Source organism: Hemicordylus capensis, chromosome 1, assembly GCF_027244095.1.
Source record: "Hemicordylus capensis ecotype Gifberg chromosome 1, rHemCap1.1.pri, whole genome shotgun sequence".
In the NCBI taxonomy this organism is placed as follows: Eukaryota; Metazoa; Chordata; class Lepidosauria; order Squamata; family Cordylidae; genus Hemicordylus; species Hemicordylus capensis.
In genome coordinates, this window is record NC_069657.1 from 68923115 (window position 1) to 68947684 (window position 24570).

A 24570-nucleotide genomic window follows, 5' to 3' on the forward strand; every position below is an offset into this window, starting at 1 on the left:
TTTTGCAAAGCACCACTAGCTCTCTTTGCACATGATGTTCAATGTACAGACCATCTTTGTACTGCGTATGCATATATAATTATTCACATATGTTCAATGCACATACATGCACACCCACATATCCTGCATTTGGTGGGGCTTATACCCAGGTTCACTTTAAAAATGAATGCATATACTGTACAGTCACTCACACAAAAACATGTACAGACAGTGTAATGTTTGAATGGGACTGAATTCCTTTCTAAAACTAGAATCCTTACAGGTATAATTGGGAGATGTCAACTTAGTAGCCCAGCATTACAAATACATAGCGACTTTGTTGAACATAGAGAAGTGCAACCTTTTATTTAGTGTACATAGCTCTCCAAATTGTCATATTGATGATAAACTTAGTTGAAATGTGGATTGATGGATGTTTCTTTTTTTTGGTCCTTACAATGGTAGTTGGGAGTCTTGGGTTTGAACTGAGGTTTTGAGGCTTAGGCTGGTACACCAGCATGGATATGCAAATGGAATCCATTTCTTGCCTGTTGGAATATGGAATTGGAAGTTATCTCTTAGGTTTTATGACACCTATTGTCTATTCAAGAGTTTGGTTTTCTTAACTAAAGTTTTGTTGTGGCTTTCTCTTTGCTATATTGACTAATACAGTTGTTGCTCGGAATTAACGTTTTTCAGTAGCTGTAATTTAAATTGTCACTGAAGCTGATGCTGTTGGAAACACAATATGACTTTGCATTAAGCCTGTACATAGGAAGCTGCCTTATCCTAAGTCAGACCATTGGTCCACCTAGCTCAGTATTGTGTATGCTGACTGGCAGTGGCTTCTTTAAAGTTTCAAGCAGGAGTCTTTCCCAGCCCTACCTGGAGATGCCAGGGAGTGAACTTGGGTAGATGCTCTACCACTAAATTATGGCCCCAGGGCTTAATTAACACCCCTAGGGAACTAAAGAAGCTCTCATTGAGCAAATAAGAGAGTAAAAGTTAAAACTAGGGATGTGCAAATTGATTCGGGTACAAATCAATTTGTACCCAAATCTAGCTGATTCAGGTGATTTGGAGACAAAACAAATCACCCCTGTGGTCCATTGGTTAGATTTGGGTACAAATCAAATTGCGCTTGATTCAAATCGATTCGAGATTTGCACCCCTCTTATTAATCCCCCCAGAACCCCAGCTTTCATTTTAAAAAAGAAAGATAAGCACTAGCCCTTGTAGAAGTGGAGTTAGGGAGCAAAATGTGTGGTCACTATTTTTTAAAGTGTTTGGATTCTTTGGTGTATAATAACTTTCCTTCAATGAAACCCTATGAGGATTCATTACACACCTTCATTTCTTCTATTCATTTTGACTGTCTTTTCAACAGTGCCCTGTCAACTGCCATGTACCAACTACACCCCACTACCACCCACAAGGCAGTGGGGTACTACTCAGTTTATGTTCTAGGATTTTTTTCAAGTGTTTAGGCTCTTTGGTTTCTAATAACCTTTCATCATAATGAATCCCTATGAGGATTCATTACACATCAAAGAGTCTAAACACCTCAAAAATTCCTAAAATATAAACTAAGTACACAGTGGGTTGTAGGGTAGTTGGAACATGGGATGCCACTAATTCCCCCCACCCACCTACAAAGTAGTGGGGTCAAAATGAACAGAAGAAGTGGTGTGTAATGGAGACACCAAAGAATCTAAACACTTCAAAAATAACTAAAAAATAAATTGAGTACCTCAGTATATATATGTATGTGTGTGGCGGGGTGGTGGTGTAGTTGACACATGGCAGTTGACAGTTGGCCCTGTCCAATGATAGTCAAAATGAACAGAAGTAATGAAGGTGTGCAATGAATCCTCATAAGGATTCATTATGAGGAAAAGTTATTAGACACCAAAGAATCCAAACACTTGAAAAATAATGATTGCACATTTTGCTCCATAATTCCACTTCTACAAGGGCTAGAACTTAACTTTTTTTTAAAAATGAAAGCTGGGAATCCATTTTAGGGTTAGGATATAGCAACTTCAAATTCCCATTGTTTCCTATGACGGAAATGTTCAAAATCAATAAAAAATAAAAAATTCATTAAAAATCAACCAAATGTCCCACTGCCTTGGAATTTGGATGGTAGGTGTCACCCATGGGGACCTACTTACCACCCAAATTTGGTGCCCCTAGGACCTTGTTAAGTGATCCAAATCAGCCCGTATCTGAATCGAATCAAAGCGAATACAAATCGAATCTGGGGTGATTTGGAGGGGGTAGATTTGGATTCAAAACAAATAAGGGGTGATTTGTTTGGGGCACAAATCAAATCCAAAAAATCGATTTGTGCACATCCCTAGTTAAAACTATTGGTTTTTGCTTTGTAGAAGAGAACGACAACATTCTGCATGCAGTAATGAGGATTCTCCAGGAACTTGTGAATTGTTGTATTTCAATACCAGTGGTATTGGTCAGCTTAAAGTACACAAAGGAAAGTGTATAGGTAAGAGGAACAGTTGTTTTGCATGAAAGGTTTCACTGCTGCAGATGGGCAATGACCGAGCTAAGGGGGAGATCAAACAACGCATCATTGATGTAGGATTGCAAGAGGAAGCTGCTTCTGTTTCTAAGCCCGTCTGTCTCGGGGCGCAAAGATAGCCAGCAGGCTATCTGTATTCTATTATTATCCCCAAATTCAGACGTGCATTGACATTAGCCCGAATGGACGCCCTTCCATCTGCCGTTCTAGAGGGCAGGTTCAAGGGCATCCCTTTCCCTGCCTGCCTCTGTCCTTGCGGTTCTGGCCAAGTGGAGACCAGTACACATTCAATTTTACATTGTGATTTTTTTTTTAGGAAGCCCGCTTGAGATTAATCTCCCCCTTATTGTCTAAGTTTTTAGGACACTCTGATTTTTATTTGAAGTTTTTATTACTTAACCCAGATGAAAAAATTATTAATATAGTGGCCAGGTTTTGTTTTATAATCTGCAAAACTCAATCTGATCTTTAGCAATGCATTTCATAAGTAGTTTATATATTTCTCTCCTCTTTTAAAATTATATTTACATAATGCATTGTTTGTATTTCTTGTATATTGGTCTATGACCATAATAAAGTTCTGTTCTGTTCTGTTCTGAAAGGTTTCAGTGCATGTGAATACAAGACACTTTTAAAACTGAATAATACCTTGCTTCTTTTGCAATCTGCAATAACAGCTGGCCAAACTTTAGTATAGGGTGCAGTTCTCTGTTATGCATCCCTACCTCCCCTTTTTTATCCTGGCTTGTGAAGACTGTGAACATTAAGTTCTCATTAAGAACCCTTGTGTGCAATTTTACAATATTTGCCCAAAATATAGCTTTTTCATTCTGCTACTGGAATTGTTGAAAATTTTACAAATGTTTTGGTTTATTTTTAACTTGAACTATCCTAAGTTCATACAGAATAGTATTTTAGCTGTAAACTGTTTAATGGCTTTGGCATCTAAGAATTCCTGCATCAAAAACTGATGTGTCTTCTTTCAACATTTCTGTGTATAGATAAAGATGAGCAGCTGGGTAGATCAGTGTACAATGCTTTGGAGATGTGCACCGGCAACTTTGTTCTAGTGTATGAATGGGTACTTCAGTGGCAGAAGAAAACTGGAAAATTTCTCACAAGTCAAGAAAAGGAAAAGATTGAAAAATGCAAAAAGCAGGTGATTACGCTTTTATGCATGTTTGACCTTGCACTTGTGGTGTAGAACAGGACACTTTTTAATGCTGAATTCAGTTGAAATTGGTATACTGAACACTTAGCATGCACTATATGGAACTTGTACTAAACTGGTTGAGAGCCAGACTGTGAATTGAGAAGGCTGCATTGATAGCTTTGGAAGAAGAATAAAGGAAAAAGCTTGTTGCTTCTACAGAGCGTGTCGGCTAAGAGCAAAACAAAGAAAAACCCTGGCAGATTCTGAGGAAAATTACTCAGTTAGGCATTACCTAATGGCCTTTTAATTTCAATGGGACTGCTTTGAGCAAACTTCCTCAGTGTGTCAGACCCTGTAGAGATACAAGGGTTGGTTTTAAGGGGTGGTATTCTAAAACAGTTTTACATAGAACTTCTGCATACGTACACTTGTGCCTCCCTCACCACCACTCCCAGGACCTGTGCATTCTAGTTCTTTCTTGTCTTTCCACTATATAGGGCATTCAGTACAAAGGTGGGAATGTTAGTGGACACGAAGTGTTGTGGCTTTTCGTCTGCTTGGTTGACCCTGTTAAAATGTCTTAAACGGAGGCCCTCTTTAGTGAGAAATTAGACCAACTTGTTAATTTGGCCAACATCCACTGTTTTTTCCTTTCTAACAGATCCAGGGGGCAGAAACAGAATTCAGCTCTCTGATGAAGCTAAACCACCCAAATATAGTCCACTACTTGTCTATGAGCAGTAAAGAGCAAAATAATTCAATTGTTGTCGATATTTTGGTGGAGCACATTAGTGGGTCCACCCTTTCGATGCACTTGGACAAAGAAATCCCCATTCCCATGGATCAGCTGCGTCATTACACAACCCAGCTACTGTTGGCTCTTGACTACCTGCACAGTAATTCAGTGGTCCACAAAGTTCTGAGTGCCTCCAGCATTGTGGTGGATACTGAAGGAAACATCAAGGTGACAGACTACAGTATTTCCAAGCGCTTGGCAGATATCTGTAAGGAGGACATCTTTGAACAAACCAGAGTTCGATTTAGTGAAGATGCCTTGCCGAACAAACCAGGGAAAAAGGGAGATGTGTGGCGACTGGGCTTGATCCTGCTTTCTCTCAGCCAGGGACAAATCACTAAGGAATATCCAGTCACGATCCCAAATGACTTGCCTGCTGACTTCCAGGACTTTCTGAGAAAGTACATAGATAACTAATTACTTTTCTCCCTCTTTGATCAAATATAAATATATTGTGGTTGTTGATTTAGAATATATTTATACACAGTTTTTCAATTTAAAAGGTTCTCAAAGCAGTTTGGAATATGCAAACTGCAAAAGAAATATGAAGATTGTGAGTCCCTTAGCAATAATTATCTATCTGAAAAGAAACATCAGTAACAGCTGCTGGAGAGATCCTATGCTGGATTGAACAGAGACAGTTGCTCTCCCCCTGTTAAATATAAAAGCGCCACCATGTTAAAAGATGCCTCTTCTTAGCATATGCATTTACAGATAAATGCTTATGATTAATTGGCAGTGTTAGTTAAGACTGGGGTCATAATAGTACTTATCATAGTGGTTTGTTTTAAACAATTCCTAACCCAGACAGGTAAGTTACATTAACTCTAAGTTACAGTTAAGTTATATTACAGATAAGTTACATTATTGGACAGCTAATAACAATTAAACAACAAAAACATTTAGAGTGTGTGTGTGTGAATGAAATGGATAAACAATAAGAACCAAAAAGGAGACCCAAAGATAATCACAGGCCAAAGAGAAAATGTAATTCAAATTAAGGCACACCATAAGCCTGAAGAAATAAAACTGAACTGAATAACACCCACTCACAGAGGAAAGAGCCAGACGGATCTCCTAGGGTAGGGAATTCCACATCCTGAGTTCCTCTATAGAGAAGACTTTCTCACATACACTGCAGTCACGCTTTTGATGATGAGACAAAAAGCAGAGCCCATTCTGCTGATCTCAGTTAGGAATTATATATGGAAAGAGGCAGTCCTTTAACCTAGTCCAATGACATTTAGGGCTTTAAAGGTAACTATCTGAACCTGTACAGGTCATTGGTGCGCTAGGACTTTTTTGCTCTCCATGCCCCCAGCCACAGCACCTGCTTTATTGCCTCCCCGCTGCTCACTCGCCCCACTCCTCTTCCCTATCTGCATATGGAACCTCCACTGCCCAATCACCACAGTGCTTCTGTTCTGTTACCTCCGATTGGTAAAGCACTGTGTAGGCGGGGCTTGCCATGTACGACCTTAGTGTATTAGATAATAGAAGATATATAGATGATGACTAATTAGAATTCCATTCAGCAACAAATGAGCATCCAATTACATTGAAATAAAAATGAAGTTACATGTTCCAAAAAGCTGGCCCCAGTTAAGTCTTTTGCACTAGCTGCAGCTTTCAGGTGATTTTTCTGAGGCAGTCCCACCCACAGTACATTACAGTAGTCCATTTCCAGTATAAGCTGTGCATGAGTGTAGATAAGTCTTCTTTTCCAAGCAGTGTTACAGTTGACTCAACAGGTGAAAAAGTACTCCTAGCCACAAGCACACCATTTGAGCATCTAGAAGCAAAGCTAGGACTGGGAGTTATCCCAAATTATGTATCTGATTTTTCAAGGGAAGTTCAACACAATCCAAAACGTGGACTGCAGGGTCACAATCTAATAGGGATGTGCACAAAAACAGATTCTGCATTTTGTTCTCGAAACAAAAGGCAAAGTGTTTGAAACGTTTCATCAAAACAACCAAGCCAGTTGTTTCAAGGAAACAAACTTGAAACTATTTGAGTGCCATTTTGGAGGGCTGGCTTTCCAAGGAGATCTGGTCTACCGATTGAGGTTGGAGGGTAGACCAGGCCTCCGCCCTGGAGTACCACACGAGGCGGATAGATCAGGCCTCCACCCCAGGCTTAGCATGCCAGCTCACCTCAGAGACCAGATCTGCCCTCCTCAAGTGGCGGGTAGACCAGGCCTTCGAGGCAAGCCAGTGCACGAAGTCTGGGGCAGGGGCCTGGTCTACCCGCCAACCCCAATTGGTAGACCAGCTCTCCCTGGAAAAACAGCCTTCCAAAATGGCACTCGAAATGTTTCAACCCGAAAAGGGATCATTTTGTTTCAAGCTTTAGATGGGCCTTTTTGAGGGTGTTTGCTTTTGAGCTCTGAATACTCGAAACATTTTCACATCCCTACAATCCATATGTTCTGGGTTTCTAGGTGGGAACTATACATACTGTGTATGAAGGCATTTATAATTGAATATTTTTATTGTTAAAGAAGTATTTGTTTGAACTTAGTGCCCTTAGAGGGGAAGTAATACAGGATAATCCTATATTTCTCTTAACAGCTGGGTTGCTCCCTACTTGCAGCTTATCTGTAAATGTTACATTTCAGTGTACATTAATTTTCTATAGGGCTCTTCAATCAATCAATCAATCAATCAATCAATCAAATCTTTATTACAGTCATAGACCAGCACAACTATAGGGCTCTTTGTTTATGTAAAAACAAACAAATAAGATTAATAAATTGTTTAATAAATAAGATCACAAAGGATTATGAGTTGGGGTATTGAGTTAGAATCCTGTAAATTTCTAATTATTCGTGTATGGGAGAGGTCATTGTTTAGCATTTTAAGGTGCTAAAATTATGTTAAGCAAAACCATAATTTAAACCTGTATTGTTTTGGATTATGTTCAGGTGTGTTTGCTTGGAAGATAAAGAAAGGTGGAGCCCTCAGCAGCTATTACAGCACAGTTTTATAAACCCACCACAAATGAAATTACCTGTAATGGAAGAAAACCCAGATGGTAAAAAAATTTCAGTCATTTCTAATATATGCTAGCATGTCAGTAATGGAAATTAAATATACCAGTGCACATGTAAAAATAGTTCAGATTGTGCTAAGGTAATAATCAAAAGATTACATTTGTATAAAATGCCTTTCAAGATTGAGGCAGCTTTTATGATCCTTTGGAGTTGTTTGACTTTTTGATGCACATTTATTTAAACATTTTGTTAGAAGTTTTCATATATAAAACTAATGCAAATCTGTAATTTCTAAGAACGGTTGATAGTATAAAAGTAAACATTGGAAGACAAGAAAACATTTTGTACAAAATATTTGCAAGATGTTTTTTACCCTCATATATTTCATGTTGAGAACAGTGTGAAAACCTGTTAATTCATTGAGCGGATCTCTTTATTTGCACATACCCGTGCTGCTTAGATTACTTGTATGACAATTTTAAAATGTTCCAAAAGGCAGAAAGCAAAGCGCTGGGAATAATTCATTCACTAAATAAGAATCAAAATACACCAGTTACATTACAACATATAACACCAAAATATAGCTCACTGTTCCACTCTAGAATCTTTGGAAGTAGATAATCAACTCTAGCATCTTTGGAAGTAGGTAATCATCTTTCAATAAAATCATTTCAATCAAAGATGTAACTGAACTCATTGAAGAGTTCAGTTGAAGAGTTTTGGAAAACAATAGGTGAAGGCTCTATACTGAGGGAAGCTGAAGTATAATACAGAAATGAAGCAATTATTCATGGACTTAATATTTTACTTATTGCCATCTTTCTGTTCTTGTATTGGCCAGGCCTCAGTGGCCTTGGTCACATTAAGTAGAGAGCATTTTGGATTTCTGAACATGGCAATGCCTTAGCCTGGTATCTTTATTGTTTGAAGCTTAGATACTCTTCCATTTAAGTTTGCAACATTAGGACAAAAGAGTCAAAATTTAAATACTGTTTTTACCTGAATCCAAGATTAGGGTTTTTCCAGGTTCTTTGATGTTAGAAATTGAGGGGCCATCTTACATTCTGGGGGCTGTTTCTTTTGGGTAAATAGAGGCATAACCTGTTTATAATATCTCTTTTTTTAAGGGGGTCATCTTGAATTGCAAGGATATATTCTGTTCCGCTTGTGAGCCCTTTGGGGCTCCATCTTATTTATGTATTATTTGTCTAAATAAATAAATAATAAAAATAAATACAGTAGCTTGTGCATATGGCTTTGGAGACTCTGAAATACAAATCAGTTCTTAGTATTTCCTTTCATGAACTGGCACTGGCCTTCCTCTTTTATAAGCGGAAGAGATTTGAAACTTCTCCCAAGACTTGATAATGATTCTGAGTTTTATTGGAAGATTCTTGCTCCAAACACAATTTATCAAATAAAATAAGCCTGTGTTTCCACAGAGGTTTTTAACCTACCATATTATGCATTATATCAACTCTTGAATACGATCATTTAACATTAAATTGCTTTTCTGTGCTTTACTTCTCACTGATGACTTTTCTGTTTTCAGATTCAGCAGGAATAGATGATATTGAAACTGTTATTCCCAGCAGTCATATTGCTAGTGATGTATGCTTCACAGAAACACAAAGGCAATTTTCTCGTTATTACAATGAGTTTGAAGAATTACAGCTACTTGGAAAAGGAGCCTTTGGAGCAGTCATCAAGGTATATAAGAACAGCCCTGCTGGAACAGGCCCAAGGCCCATCTAGTCCAGCATTCACAGAGTGGCCCACCATATGCCTCTGGGGAGCCCACAGGCAAGAGGTGAGGGCATGCCCTCTCTCCTGCTCTTACTCCCCTGCAACTGGTATTTAGAGGCATCTTTCCTCTTAGGCTGGAGGTAGCCTATAGCCCTCAAACTAGTTGTGCAACTAAAAATGCTGCTCTGAGCTCCTTGAAGGAAGTGTGGGATAATAAAACCAGAGATAGTGCTAAGAGACTAAACTGTGAGCCAAGAAGCCCATGGCTGAAATCTTGCTTCTGCATGAACTCACCTAGATGGCCTTGGGCAAGCCACTTTTGCTCAGCCTCAACCCATCATTTCCAGTATGTGGATAATCATGCTAATGTCTGCCATCCAAACTGCATATGACATTGAATGCATCATTAGCCCAGAAGCACTTAGGGTTTTTTTGTGAAAAGCAGCTGGATCAGGGGCAGATATTAGACATTTTGCTCTGTGGAATCTTTCTTTTGTGAAAGAAATAATGGAGCAAGCATTATTCTTTTTAGTCCGTAGTAGTAGTAGTGAGGATTATTATTACTAATAATTGTCATTATTAATTATTATTAAACTTCTTAGCTGCCCCATAACAAATTGTTCTCTGAGCGGCTCACAATAACACAGTGGTAAAAACATTGAGTTTAAAAAACACACACAAAGGAAAATTACAATAGGAAATAGAAAATACAATACAAAACCTTTAAAAAACCTTTTTTTAAAAAAATCAATTTTAAAAAGCCCGAATGAACAGAAATGTCTTCACCTGACATCTAAAAAAACAAAGGGACAATGCCAAGTGATCCTCACTGGGGAGGCTATTCCATAGATGGGGTGCCACCACTGAAAAAACAATTTTCAAAGGGAGCCCTATGTACCATGCTTTGCAGTAATCTAAGCAGGAGGTTCCCAGAGCATGGGTAACTGTGGGCAAACTTATCCCCATCCAGGTAATATTGCAACTGGCATATCAGCTGAAGTGGATAGAAGGCGCTCTGAGCCACAGAGGCCACTTGAGCCCCTAGTGACTGCTGGGTCAATGACACCCCCCAGACTGTGGACCTGGTCCTTTAAGGGGAGTGCAACCCCATCTAGAACAGATTGAACAATATTTAACCAAACAGATGAACCACCAGCCAACAGTACTTCTGTCTTGTCCGGACTGAGTCTCAATCTAGGTTGAATCAATCAACCTAGAAGTGAAGCAGTCAGTGCAGTGGGGTGTGGATGGGTGTGTGTTTCCACTGACTAGAGCAGGAATACACAGTTTTGGGCTGGCCTTGGTTGTTAAGCCAATGTTGTGGTCACCTGACATTTGTTCAGCCAAGGAAACTTTATTTATTTATGTATTTTATTGTTAAATTTGTATACTGCCTTTCATTAAAACAATCCCAAGGTGGTTCACATAGAACAATTAAAACAAGACTGTAAAAATTACACAATTAAAATATTAAGCTATAAAATAAAAACAGAGATCTAACTAAAAAGATTTTAAAATACATGCATAAAATAACCATGCAAAATACAAAGAAGCAGCAGAGGAGACAGTCACATAAAAGCCTGGGTAAAAAGCCAAGTTTTCAAATGCTTTCTAAAAACTGTGAAGGAGACCGGGGAGTGAATAGCCACCGGGAGAGCCTTCCACTGTCTGGGGGCAGCAACAGAGAAGGCCCTGTCCCGCGTGCACGACAGCTGAGCCTCCCTTGTTGTCTGCACCCGGAGCAGAGCCCCCTCAGATGACCTTGTCAAGCAGGCATCAACCCTTGGGAGCAGGCGGTCCCTCAGGTATCCAGGGCCCAAACCGTTAAGGACTTTAAAGGTCAAAACCAGCACCTTGAATTGGACCCAGAAACAAACGGGCAGCCAGTGCAGCTCTTTCAAAATGGGTTTGATGTCATCCCAAAGGGCAGCTCCAGATAAAATCCTAGCTCCCGCATTTTGCACAAGCTGCAGTTTCCGAATATTCTTCAAGGGCAGCCCCACATAGAGCGCATTACAGTAATCCAGCTGTGATGTGACTAAGGCATGGGTAACTTATCCCCCACTTTGTTTACTGCTGCAGGAAAGGTGACTGTAGGGCATTAAGGTGCCGCTTGATTGAGGTTTCCCCAGGTGCCACGACCGATCAGGAGCCAAAGACAGCCTCACTTCCTTTCCTGATCCAGACCAGGAAAGTGTGGTGGAGGGGTTGTCAAATTGGTCCTGCGACGTGCCTAAGGCATTCTGTGCACCTTAACAACACAGCAACTAATCAGCCCCCAGCCTCCCTCCTAACTTTGAACCAAGCTAGCTCCAAGGCTGGGGTGTGTCGCACTTGTGAGATGGCAGTGGCACACTCGCTGTGGAAAATGTGGAGGCCTGGTTTAGAGCTTCCTTGGGTGAGAGAACACGAGGCGGTTGTATAGAAGCTACTATGTTGCATGACTTTGACGGAAACCTCTATCCTGCTATATTACATTTATTCAACGGACAGGTCCAGAACAAATTGGATGGCTGCTGTTACGCAGTAAAGCGTATCCACATAAATCCCACAAGCAAGCAGTTCCGGAGAATTAAAGGGGAAGTGACTCTGTTGTCACGTCTGAACCATGAGAACATTGTGCGATATTACAATGCTTGGATAGAGAAACATGAGAAGCCTTTGCTCAGTACCCCAACAATGGAAAGCTCAGAAGGGAAAAAAGCAGTTGACAAGCAGGCTCTGAATGGGAAGGGAGAAGAGTCCATGGATGCTATTGAAGCAGATGCCCCTCCTCCTGTTCTGACCAGTTCAGTTGAGTGGAGCACCTCGTGTGAGAGATCGTCAAGTGCCAGGTTCAGTGGAGCTGATCAGGAATCCAGTGATGATGATGACGATGATGAAGGTGGAGGAGTATTTTCACATTCATTCTTGTGAGTAAGGATGTAGGCTGTATGTGTGAATGCGTATGTGTCTTTGGGGCAGGAACTGTTAGTGGGCCAGTTAAAACCATGCTCTCCCTGCTCATGTGATTAGGAAGGGGATGTGCCAAGAGTATGGACACCCTGATGTCCTCCCAGCATGTCCCTATCATGGAGTGGCGGCACCTGAGTGGCCATTTGAATGAACATGGGAGGGCTACTGGATGAGACCTGCTGGGAGTTCATCAGTCATCTGCTCTCTTAGCAGCAGTGTTCCTAATTGTGTGGACAGTAATAGAATCATCCAAACACGCTCATTGTGACAGTGCAAACAAGCCAGGTTCACATGACCCATCAAGCCATAGTTTGTTGCACAGCAACTCTGAGCCTGTGTGCTCCCTCCTTCCCTTTAGCTAGCTGCTGCTCTGCTTGTCATGTGGATCCTGGAGCTGTGGTTTCACAATGGTGTACAAGCCAGGATATGGCCCTAGGAAACAATCCTGGTGTGTAAACCATAGCTAAACCACAGTTTCCAGGTTCAAACAGCTTGTGGTGTTGTATTAATCAACTAGGATTTTTCGCATGCAGTTGAGCACGAATGGGGCGGAATGGGGCAGAGGTAAGCAGGCTCAGTGCTTACGTTCCACTGTGTTCCTGATACAACAAATTATAGCTTGTTAGATCATATGATCTTTCAGGCAGCTTTTCTGCCATTCCTGATCTTCTCCTCATGGAATCTCCCTCTCCCTCTCTCCAGAATGTCAGGGCTCCATGGTTTGGAAAGCACTGCTTACAAATACTCTTTTCTTCCCTTTCCCTTTTATATATTTATTTAGGCCAGCAGCAGATTCTGAAAGCGACATCATTTTCGAAAATGAAGATGAGAGCAGCAAAAATGCTACAACGGTAAATATGAAATAGTTGCTGCCGGGCATATATATGTCTGAAACCTTCTCCTGCAAAATTCTATCCTGGCAATCTGATGATGCTCATAGATGGGATGGCAAAGCCGGCTAATGGAACATCTAATGTTTGGCATTCATCTCTTCCCAACTTAGCATTAAAAGCTGAAGCTGACAGATAAAATCTCATGTAGAGGCAGGCAGTCAATGGAGGGGACTAGGCCATGCTAGTGCTTCTTAGTGTATGTGGCTGTCACCAGCATTCTTTAGTTCACCTTTACCTGTGGCATCTTTGTGTGTAGTGAGGGTTCTACTCAACAAGCATTGCTACTTGCTCTGGTACTGGACTCAGATTTGGAGTCAAATTTGATCCAAACCTGGAGTCAAATACTTGCACTGGAACTGGAGTCAAACGAGGATTTACAATACTGTGAAAGTAGCAACTGGGTTTTCTTTTGGATTCTGAAATGCGGAACATTCTAATGATTATGGCTGTTCAGGCATCTGCTTGCAGTAAAGATATTGATAGGTAATTAGATTGCAGGTTGCACGAACAGTGAAGCAAGAGCTCTAGCAGTCTGCCTAGACTCTTGATTGGCTGCTCATGTTACTGCCAGGCTACTTTGAGTGGTTAGCTTGGGGAGCTAAGATGTCTTCCTACAGTGGCCTGCCATGAAGGCCAACCATCCCCACTGTTGCTACCTGATAACAGACCCCTTTTCCATAACTTTCTGTGGCCATTTAATACTTCCAGTTTAAATAATTATGTTTCTTTAGTCAAAGTGCATATGTTGCATGTTTCAGCCTTCTCCCTCTTGAGGATGAATGGCTAATGGACAAGATCCAGTGGTGCTAGAATGCTGAGTAGGGATCAGCATTCAGTTTGCTATGGATTTGCATATATTGGCTTGGAATCCACAAATTGGTCATAGAATGGAGCTTTCCTGTCCCTCTGCATTGTAGCCCCTCCAATGTCTGAAAAGCTGATTCTGAAGGTTGCTGGGCCCCTGAGAACAGCATGGAATGTGATGCAAGGGCGAGTTGATAGAAACTGCAGACTTCCTCTTTTGTTAATGGAAGTGCTTTCTACATATATTAGGGTCCATTAATTTATCTATCATATCTATATACTGCCTGATGTATGTATCTCTAGGCAGTGTACATAATCCAGAATAAGAATTTTAAAAACCATTGAAACGCTTTCACAGAATAAAAACCAAACAGTTTCACAAAATAAAACACATAAACAGTTTAAAATTAGTTTTAATTAAAAGTCTGAGAAAACAGGTATGTCTTAAAGGTCTTTTTAAAATCAGTCAGAGATGGAGAAGCTCTTATTTTGATTGGAAGTGCATTCCAAAGCCCAGGGGCAGCCACAGAGAAGGCCCAGTCCCAAGCCGCCACCAGATGAACTGGTGCCAAGCATCTCCAGATGAGCTTAATAGGTGGCAGGGCTCATGACAAAGGAGGCACCCTCTTAAGTACCCTGGACCCAAGCCATTCAGGGCTTTATAGGTAATCACCAGCACTTTGTATTTCGCTCAGAAACATATCGGCAGCCAGTGCAATTCTTTTAAAATTTATTTATTTTTATTTAACATATTTATGTACCACCCAAAATGCAAGTTTTGGGGCAGTTTACAACAATGCAATAAAAACAATAAATAAAACACTATAATTTCAACAAATTATAACAATTTAAAATGTAATAGAACTTTAAAACTTTAAAAATCATTGAACTATTAAAACAGTATCTAATTAAAAGCCTGGGTGAACAAATGTGTCTTGACTGCCTTTTTATAAGTTATAAGAGATGTGGAGGCTCTTATTTCAGCAAGGAGCGCATTCCAAAGCCTCAGGGTATCAATGGTGATGGCCCGTCCCCGAAAAGCCACCAGACGAGCCGGTGGCAACTGCAGATGAATCTGTATTATATGGTCCCTTCAGGTTGTCCATCAGACCAGTCTGGCTGCCGCATTCTGTACCAGTTGTAGTTTCCAGACTACATTCAAATGCAGGAGTGGAGTACATCACAGTGGAGTGCGTTACAGTAGTCAAGCCTGGAGTTTACCAGCATATGTACCACTGTTTTAAGGTCATTTGCCTCCAGAAATGCAGGTAGCTGACATATTAGCTAATAGCCTCCTTAAGACAAGGAGGCATCCTACCCTCCCTCAGATAAGCAGTTGTTATGTTTATGTAATGTACCAGACACTCTCTGACAACCTGATAGTTAAAAATAAGCCAAGTTGGGCAAGGGTCAAGAGAGCAAGGGGTAGGACACACAGTCCAAAGCAGCTTGTCCAGGAGTTACAAGTTGAAAGTATGGCCACATAAGAGGAATTGCTGGATACCTCCATAACAGACTCTGCCCTAATTGTAGAATCCAGTTCGGCCCAAATAAGATTTTGTCCCTTTTGTACTTTTATATCCTGCCCAGTATTGGAATGTGCTCCCTGTTGAAATAAGAGCCTCCCCATCTCTGGCAAACTTTACAAAGGCACTGAAGACACATTTATTCACCCAGGCTTTTAATTATTATTTCTCTATGTAAACCACTTTGGAAACTTTTGTTGAAAAGCGGTATATAAGTTGTTGATGATGATGATGATGATTTATGGTTTTAAATGATTTTAATTGTTTAATTGATTTAGTTTTAGTTTTAATTGTTTTTATTTTGCTGTAAACCGCCCTGAGCCATTTTTGGAAGGGTGGTATATAAATCAAATAAATACATACATAAATATTAACATGCTGAATCTACTGTACTGTAGTTAAGTTTCTCTCTGCATGATAACTTATAGCAAAAGCAAGCACTCACATTTATATGCAAGGTCACATGCTTCTATATGCAGATAACAAACCTCCTCTTGCTTGGGACATATTAATTTGCACCCAGTACCATGTGATGATAGCCACCTAATGGCACAGCGGGGAAATGACTTGACTAGCCAGCAAGAGGTTGCCAGTTCGAATCCCCACTGGTATGTTTCCCAGACTATAGGAAACACCTATGTTGGACAGCAGTGATATAGGAAGATGCTGAAAGGCATCATCTCATACTGCGTGGGCGGGAGGAGGCAATGGTAAACTCCTCCTATATTTTACCAAAGACAACCACAGGACTCTGAGGTCACCAGGAGTTGACAACAGAGACGTTCAATGGCACACCTTACCTTTACTTTACTATGTAATGATGTTCAGGAACATGCATGCCAGTGCTTGATATAAAGTTAAATGCAGAGGGAACACAGCTGGATTTGGCATGTTAACAGCATGTATAATTCCACTCTGATTAAAATTGGAATAAGTGATCAGTTGATTTGTGAATCTGGTTATTTGAATGTGGCTGGAGAATGATGGTTGCTTTCTTTCTTGCATTCTATTTTATGTTAATATGCCACAGGATGAAGATTGCAATGGGAAGGACACTCATAGTGAAGAGGGTAGTGCATCCATGATCCAGACTTTACACTATCTATACATTCAGGTCAGAAATTTTGAATGACATTTAGTTGCAGAGTCATGCACTTTCATTATCACATATGTGAACACAATTTTGTTCCTGGGTCATGAACAAAGTTATAGAATGTAATCAGCATTCATGTTATTGGCTTATAAGAATTGGAGATACTGGTGAGATTCTAAATTGTCATACTTCTGTGAGCACATTTAAGACTTTGGAGCATGCCCACCTGAATTCACTGCAGCCTCCATTATTAATACATCATTTTAAGAAGAAAAAATCCAGTGCATCCCATGTTTAATTGGTGACAAGATTTTTGGATGCATCTTAAACTATTTTAGATCAGATTTTAATCTTTCATCCCATCTCAGAAGTTCATGTTGGGTACTGTGTCTGATATCCAGAGTAACTACAGAGAAAGGGAGGAGTTAGAATAAAATGGCGGGGAACACTGAGGTCCTTGGAGAAAAATTAACCCTCAGGGATGTATTTTTGGGAGGCACAATGGGCTGCAGAATAAAGTGGGTGGGATGGGGGGTTTGAGGTCAGTGAAAATGGCTTCCCTTCTAGCACACATGCCAGTGAAACAGGAAATCTACAAATTGGAACTATGAATGAATGCAATATATACATATTAGATCCTCACAGCACTGCAATTCAGAATGTGTTCTGTACTAATCACAATCACTAACCAAATGTAGCTTCCCTTTTTAAAGTTATTTCTTCCTCTTGCATCTGAAGATGGAATATTGTGAAAAGAGCACATTACGAGATACTATTGATCAAGGCTTATACCAAGATACCAGTCGCCTTTGGAGGCTTTTCCGTGAAATTTTGGATGGATTAGCTTACATCCATGAAAAGGTTTGTAGTTTCATGCCAAGTGAATCTAACTCATCTGGTATTCTCTTTGTTTTATTATTGTTTACCTCGGGATTGTCCACCATTTTATTCTCCCTGCAACCCTGAGAGGTAGGTTAAAGGTAAAGTGTGCCATCAAGTCAATTTCGACTCCTGGCGCCCACAGAGCCCTGTGGTTTTCTTTGGTTGAATACAGGAGGGGTTTACCATTGCCTCTTCCCGCACAGTATGAGATGATACCTTTCAGCATCTTCCTATATTGCTGCTGCCCAATATAGTACTAGTGGGGATTTGAACCAGCAATCTTCTGCTTGTCAGTCAAGCATTTCCCCACTGCACCACTAAAGGTGGCCAGAGGTTAGGCTGATGGAATAGTAAATGGCCATAGATACCCAGTTAGCTTCATGACTGGTCTCCCCAATTCTAATGTGATATTCTGTTCATAACCTTATAATGGGCTCACATTATCTGTTTTTGCATTGTTTGGGAATGATGTATCATTTAATAAGCATGTGTTTTTCATTAGGTACTGCAGACTTGGCTGTTGATTAAAAGTTTGTCAAGCACTGGATAGCAATCAGATTTTGGACAATTGTCCTTGTGACCATTGCAGTATATGTGTCTATTACATCAAAACAAAAAAAAACTCAAAATCCTGTGATTGGTGAAACATATGGTATTAGGTGGATGAAAAATATTTTAATTCTGACATTGCTGAGCTGTTCTACATGATAACAGGCCCATGGGATCTGAACTATATAGCAATAATGACAAAATCTAATTAAACTGTGTCGTGAAACTTTTAAACATATTTTAATTAGTTAGTAGAGATTTGAGCATTCTTTTAAAATATGTGAAACATCCCCCCATTTAAACATATGTTACCTATTGATTACTAACGATACTCAAGTCCCCTCATATCAAATTGTTTTTCTTTATTAACAGGGAATGATTCATCGAGATCTAAAACCTGTCAATATTTTTTTGGATTCTGATGATCATGTGAAAATTGGTGACTTTGGTTTGGCAACAGATCATCCAGCATATGCGGCAAGTACTGTAACTAAAACTGAATAATAAAATATACTTTTAAAATCATCTTGAAAATAATGTGGATGTTATCTAAATTTGTGTAAGTAATATGGAATAGCATCATTTCTATAGAAGAGAACGTTAATCTCCATAGTGCATTGCACAGTTCATTAGTGTTTTATTGCTTAAATAGTGTTTATGACATTTTTATCTCGTCCTTTCTCTAAGGTGCTTAGGGCCCTGTATGTGGTCTCTTCCCCTGCTGTCCTTATTAGGTAGGTTAGGCCAATAGTGATAATGACAAGGTCAAGTTTCATGACCAAGATTTGAAGCTAGTAAACCATAGGCTTAGCATCGATTGGACAAGGAGGGGACAAATGTCCCCTGCCCACAGGGTCTGAGGGGCCCCCAAGGTCAGTCCCTCGCCCTCATGAGTCACCCTCTTCTCCTGCTTGCCCTGGTGAGCTGCAAGCTAAGTAGCCTGCTGCAGTGCTTCCTTCTTTCTGCCAAGCAGCTGCTTCCGAGAGGGACGGAGCGAATGGCCAAGCCAAGCAGGGGAGAGGCCGCTGCAGCCGTGCAGGAGCCTCTGGAGGAGGGCTGTGGCCCTGATCCGTCGCTGCCCCCAGCAGAGGAGGATGGCGATCCCCGGGGCCCCCGCACCCGGTTCTGCTCCATACCGTATTTATTATTTCTCTGTGTAATAAACCCTGCTAACTTGGCAAAGAGGCACCTTTCAATGTGGTGATTCTCTTTATTTAGCAGGGGGGGAGTAACTGGCCCTATCCACCCCCAGCACAGTGCCTCCAGTGACTGTTGCTGGTGTCTAGCTTATGTTTCTTTTTAGACTGTGAGCCCTTTGGGGACAGAGAGCCATCTTATTTATCTATTATTTCTCTGTGTAAACCTCCCTGAGCCATTTTTGGAAGGGTGGTATAGAAATTGAATTATTATATAATTCAATAATTATATAATATTAATATATAATATTAATATAATATAATTCAATAATATAATATATAATTCAATATTATATAATAATAATAATTGGGAAGGACTCAATGTCTAGATAAAACAAACGAGTCAATAACACTTGTCTGACTGTGTAAATAAATACTACTAATAGTAATACAATTGTTATTGAATTACAAATACAAAATGGTTTCAAAATCAAAATCAGGCAACCTCCCCTTTGCTTTCACCTCAAAAACCCAAATGCTGTTTAACAGAAAAGCAACAAGAACTAAAGCAAAAAATAACTGAGCGTGTGAACCAAACAACCACCAGGGTTTGACTTCCAGCTGTAGTGGTTAGAGTGCGGGACTAGGAGCGGAGAGACCCGAGTTCAAATCTTCATTCAGCCATGATACTAGCTGGGTGACTCTGGGCCTGTCACCTCTCTCTCAGCCTAATCTACTTCACAGGGTTGTTGTGAGAAGAAATACCGCTCTGGGCTCCTTGGAGGAAGAGCAGGATATAAATGTAATAAATAATAAATAAATTAATTAAAAGATGTAAATGCTGCACTTGCAGAAATAACCAATAATTTGCAAGGAACAAACCAACTAATGTACAGTGCAGCAACAATAACAACACAAGAGCTCGCATATAAGATCAGTGGACCTGTAAAAAAAAAAAAAAAGTAGTACATCACCTAAATGGAAGATTAGATTAGAAAATAAAATCACCAGGCTTAGATCAGATGCAAGATATGAAAGACAAGAAGCTGAAGAATGAAAACACCAAACAGTGTCTGATCCAAAAATACCATCTAGATTCAAGGAAAATTAGAGAAGTCCTGGAAATAATAAAGCAGCAAATAACAGCAGTGTCAAAGAAGATTAGCAGATATGAAGCCAGAATTACACAACACAGGCAGAATCTCCAATTCCAGTCAAATCAGAGATGTTTCTACCAAAGCATAAAAGGAGACACTGCAAGAAATGTAGAAACACCAAATAAAGAAGAAACAGTGCAATTCTGGGGGAAATTATGGGACAATCCAATAGATTATAATAAAAAAGCAGGCTGGATGAAAGAGGTCAAAATATGTAATCAACAAATGCAAGATCTAATAATAACACCAGAATTAATAAGTGAAAGGGCAGAGAAAATTAAAAATTGGACTGCACCAGGCGATGATGAACTGCATGGCTTTTGGCTTAAACACCTAACAAGCCTTCATAAACAACTATCAAAACAGTTCAATCACATTTTGCAAGGACGTGATATTGAACAATGGCTAACAACTGGGAAAACCCATCTCATAATGAAAGACCCAGCAAAAGGTGCAGTTCCAAGTAAATATAGACCATTAACCTGCCTGCCAACCATGTTCAAATTATTAACTGGAATAATAGCAGATGAAGTAATGCAACACTTATTAACTAACTAACAGCTTCCAGTTGAACAGAAAGGAAATTGCCCGAACACCAGAGGCACAAAAGACCAGCTGCTGATTGACAAAATGATTTTAGAAAATTGCAAGAGAAGAAAAACAAATCTAAGGGTTGCATGGATTGACTACAAGAAAGCCTTCGACTCATTGCCTCACACATGGATATTAAAATGTTTAGAAACAACTGGTGTCAGCAAAAACAGTCAGATATTTATTTAAAAAGCAATGAGCATGTGGAGTACACAGTTAACAATCAATGGTGAGACACTTGGACAGGTTAGCATTAGAAGACGTATTTTCCAAGGGGGCTCACTATCCCCTCTGTTGTTTGTAATTGCCATGACTCCACTTTCACAAATACTAAACAAAACAGGCCTCGGATACCAAACATCAAAAACGTCAAGTAAAATCAACCATCTGCTGTACATGGACGATCTGAAGTTGTATGGAAAGTCTCAGTCAGAAATCAAATCACTGCTAAACACTGTCTGTATATTCAGTAGCGATATAGCAATGGAGTTTGGACTATACAAGTGTGCTGCATTAGTAATGAACAGAGGAAAAATAAGAAAAACAGAATGAATAGAACTGCCCAATGGAAGCAAGATCAAGAACCTGGAAGAGAAAGAACATTACAAATACTTGGGCATTCTCCAGGCTGATAACATCGCACACACTGAAGTTAAAAGAAAAATTGGAAGTGAATACATCAGGAGAATTAGAAAAACCCTAAAGTCTAAACTCAGTGGTGGGAACACCATACAAATAGGTGTTTTTAAAAAACACCTAAAAACATATCTCTTCAACCAGGCTTTCTCAGCTTTTTAAAACTTGTTTTTAAATTGTTCTGATTATTTAATTGTTTTACAATGTTTTTAATTGTTATTGTTTTTATGCTTTATTATTTTTGTTTTAATTATTAACTGATTTTAATGGTGTTTTAATGTAAACCGCCCTGAGTCTTTTTGGAAGGGCGGTATAAAAGTTTTAATAATAAAATAAAATTTTAAAAAACAGTAGAGGAGGAGAAAAGAGGCCTTGAAGAATATATCAAGGACAGTGAAGAAGATGGACTTCAAATGGTCAAGAATGAGAAACTATTCAACACCAATGAAACAAAGCAGGCCTACAAGAAAGAACAAGTCAAGAACCGAGCAGAAAAATGGAAAAATAAGCCAATGCATGGTCAATATTTGCACAATATCAGTGGAAAATCAGACATCACCAAGATCTGGCAATGGCTTAAGAATGGCAACTTGAAGAAAGAAACAGAGGGTTGAATACTGGCTGCACAAGAACAGGCACTAAGAACAAAAGCAATAAGAGCAAAAGTGGAAAAATCCACAACAAACAGTAGGGGTGAGTCCGAACAGGTCCGGCGGCCATTCTAAAGAATGGCCGAACTGCCGGACCGGTTCGGCCCTTGCTGGTTCGGGTCCGGGTGGGGGGTATTGCTTTAAGGGCGGGAGGGCTTGCTTACCCCTCCCGCCTCTTTGCTCCCTCCAGCGCCCGTATTTAACAGACTAACGGGGTGCTGGAAACCAGCCGCCCCACCGCCACCCCCCCCCCCCACCGCGGGCAGATTTACCCACCAAAACTACCAATACCCCTGCCGCCGCCGCCCGCCCGAGGACTCACTCGATGCTTTAGAAAAAACGAGAGGAGCTACCGGACGGAGCTCCTCTCGCTACGAAGGCCTGCTGCATACTGAAGGCGCTTTGCGCGCGCATGCGCACGCCGCAAAGCACGCCGATCGCCAGAGGCCCGGTCTACCCGGCCCGGCAGGTAGACCGGGCCTCCGACGATCGGAGGCCCGGTCTACCCAGCCTTTTCCCGGCGGGTAGACCGGGCCTCTGGCGATCGGTGTCCTTTGCAGTGCGCGCATGTGCGCGCGCGCAAAGCGCCTTCAGTATGCAGCAGGCCTTCGTAGCGAGAGGAGCTCCGTCCGGTAGCTCCTCGCATTTTTTCTAAAGCATCGAGTGAGTCCTCGGGCGGGCGGGCGGGCAGCTGGGAGGGAGGGCCGGCGGGCGACGGCGGCGGCAGGGGTATTGGTAGTTTTGATGGGTAAATCTGCCCGTGGCGGGGGCGGCTGGTTTCCAGCGCCCCGTTAGTCTGTTAAATACGGGCGCTGGAGGGGGCAAAGAGGCGGGATGGGTAAGCAAGCCCTCCCCGCCCTTAAAGAAAGGCCCCCCTTCGGTGCCGGTCCGGACTGCTCCGGACCGTGCACATCCCTAACAAACAGCAAGTGCTGCCTTTGTAAAGAAGCAGATGAAACTGTGGACCACCTAATCAGCTGTTGTAAGAAGATCACACAGACTGACTACAAACAAAGGCATGACAAGGTAGCAGGGATGATACACTGGAACATCTGCAAAAAATACAAGCTACCTGTAGCCAAGAATTGGTGGGACCATAAAATTGAAAAGGTTGAAGAAAATGAAGATGTAAAAATCTTATGGGACTTCCGACTACAAACAGACAAACATCTGCCACACAATACACCAGATAGAACTGTAGTTGAGAAGAAAGAAAAACAAGTCAAAATAATCTACATAGCAGAATAGAAGAAAAAGAAATGGAAAAAATCACCAAATACAAAGATCTACAAATTGAAATTGAAAGGCTGTGGCAGAAAAAGACCAAAATAATCCCAGTGGTAATTGGCGCCCTGGGTGCAGTCCCAAAAGACCTTGAAGAGCACCTCAACACCATAGGGGCCACAGAAATCACCATCAGCCAATTACAAAAGCAGCTTTACTGGGAACAGCCTATATTCTGCCACGATATCTATAACAACAGCAAGAACATTGACAATAAAATTCAGCCATCCCAGGTCCTTGGGAAGGATTTGATGTCTGGATAAGACAAACCAGTCAATAACACCTGTCTGACTGTGTAAGTAAATAAATAAATAAATAATGTTGAGCCAGCACTGCAGCTCAGTGGGGAAATGGGATGGGGAAGGTTTGGGTGGGTTAAGTTGCCCGCCCCCTTACATCTGACAATAGACACAGGGGGTGTGGCTTGGGGTGCTGGTGCACATGTACTTTGCATGCACGATGGAGGCCCCCTGGCCCCCTTTGTCCCCTGGCCCCCGGGAACCTTGCTATGCCCCTGTAGTGCACATTATGTTGCAGATGCAGTGTTGTTGATTGCACAACCCAGAAACCAGTGGTGACTCCCCTTGTCCCTAAGTGCAGTTCCCTTATTGTTTGTTAGACCTGCACAAAGCTTTGACTGAAGCAGAATACTCCCTTGATACTATGCAGAGGCAACTGTTTCCATCATGCAGTGCTATGAAGGGAAATGGAGCCCTCTCAAACCATAGTGTCTTAGAAGGCACACACAGAGTGCTGGGAAATGTAGTCCTTCTCATTGCTTCCTCCATAGAGCTCTATGAGGAAAGCACTGGGGAGGACCTTGCTTCCTCACACTCCGTCCAAGATGGTGCTGGAGCTTGACAGGACTCTGTTTCCCTTGGAGAATCCCCCAACACTGGCGGGGAATGCAGCATTGTGTGGAGGTCAGCATGGTGGGAAATGGCTCTTTTGCCTAAGTGTACCCTGCTTGAAAAGTAGTGAAGATCACTGTTCTTTTGCATATAGATTTTGGAACACAACATTTTCCATTTAAAGCCATCAAAGATCTGAGATTTAGGATCCTTGTGGTCAGGCTCACTTGCATTTCTTTTTCAGACCGACACTAAACAAGGAGAAGTAGTTTCAGCTGATCGTTTGGTTAAAAGTGATCCATCCAGTAAGTATAAGTACAAATCTTTTAATGCCTGCTACTAGATTTGTGCC

At 41.0% G+C, this 24570-nt stretch overlaps 1 protein-coding gene across 1 annotated transcript in view; it reads left to right on the forward strand.

Moving 5' to 3' along the window:
- Positions 1-24570, forward strand: part of EIF2AK4 (eukaryotic translation initiation factor 2 alpha kinase 4) — a 72787-nt gene that overhangs the window by 22559 nt on the left and 25658 nt on the right. The window contains exons 7-17 of the mRNA XM_053282850.1: positions 2370-2485; positions 3523-3680; positions 4336-4871; positions 7397-7506; positions 9018-9175; positions 11705-12123; positions 12948-13017; positions 16420-16503; positions 17221-17343; positions 18286-18390; positions 24463-24523. Of these exons, the coding sequence (XP_053138825.1) occupies positions 2370-2485; positions 3523-3680; positions 4336-4871; positions 7397-7506; positions 9018-9175; positions 11705-12123; positions 12948-13017; positions 16420-16503; positions 17221-17343; positions 18286-18390; positions 24463-24523 (1940 nt within the window). The remainder of the gene's footprint in view (positions 1-2369; positions 2486-3522; positions 3681-4335; positions 4872-7396; positions 7507-9017; positions 9176-11704; positions 12124-12947; positions 13018-16419; positions 16504-17220; positions 17344-18285; positions 18391-24462; positions 24524-24570) is intronic.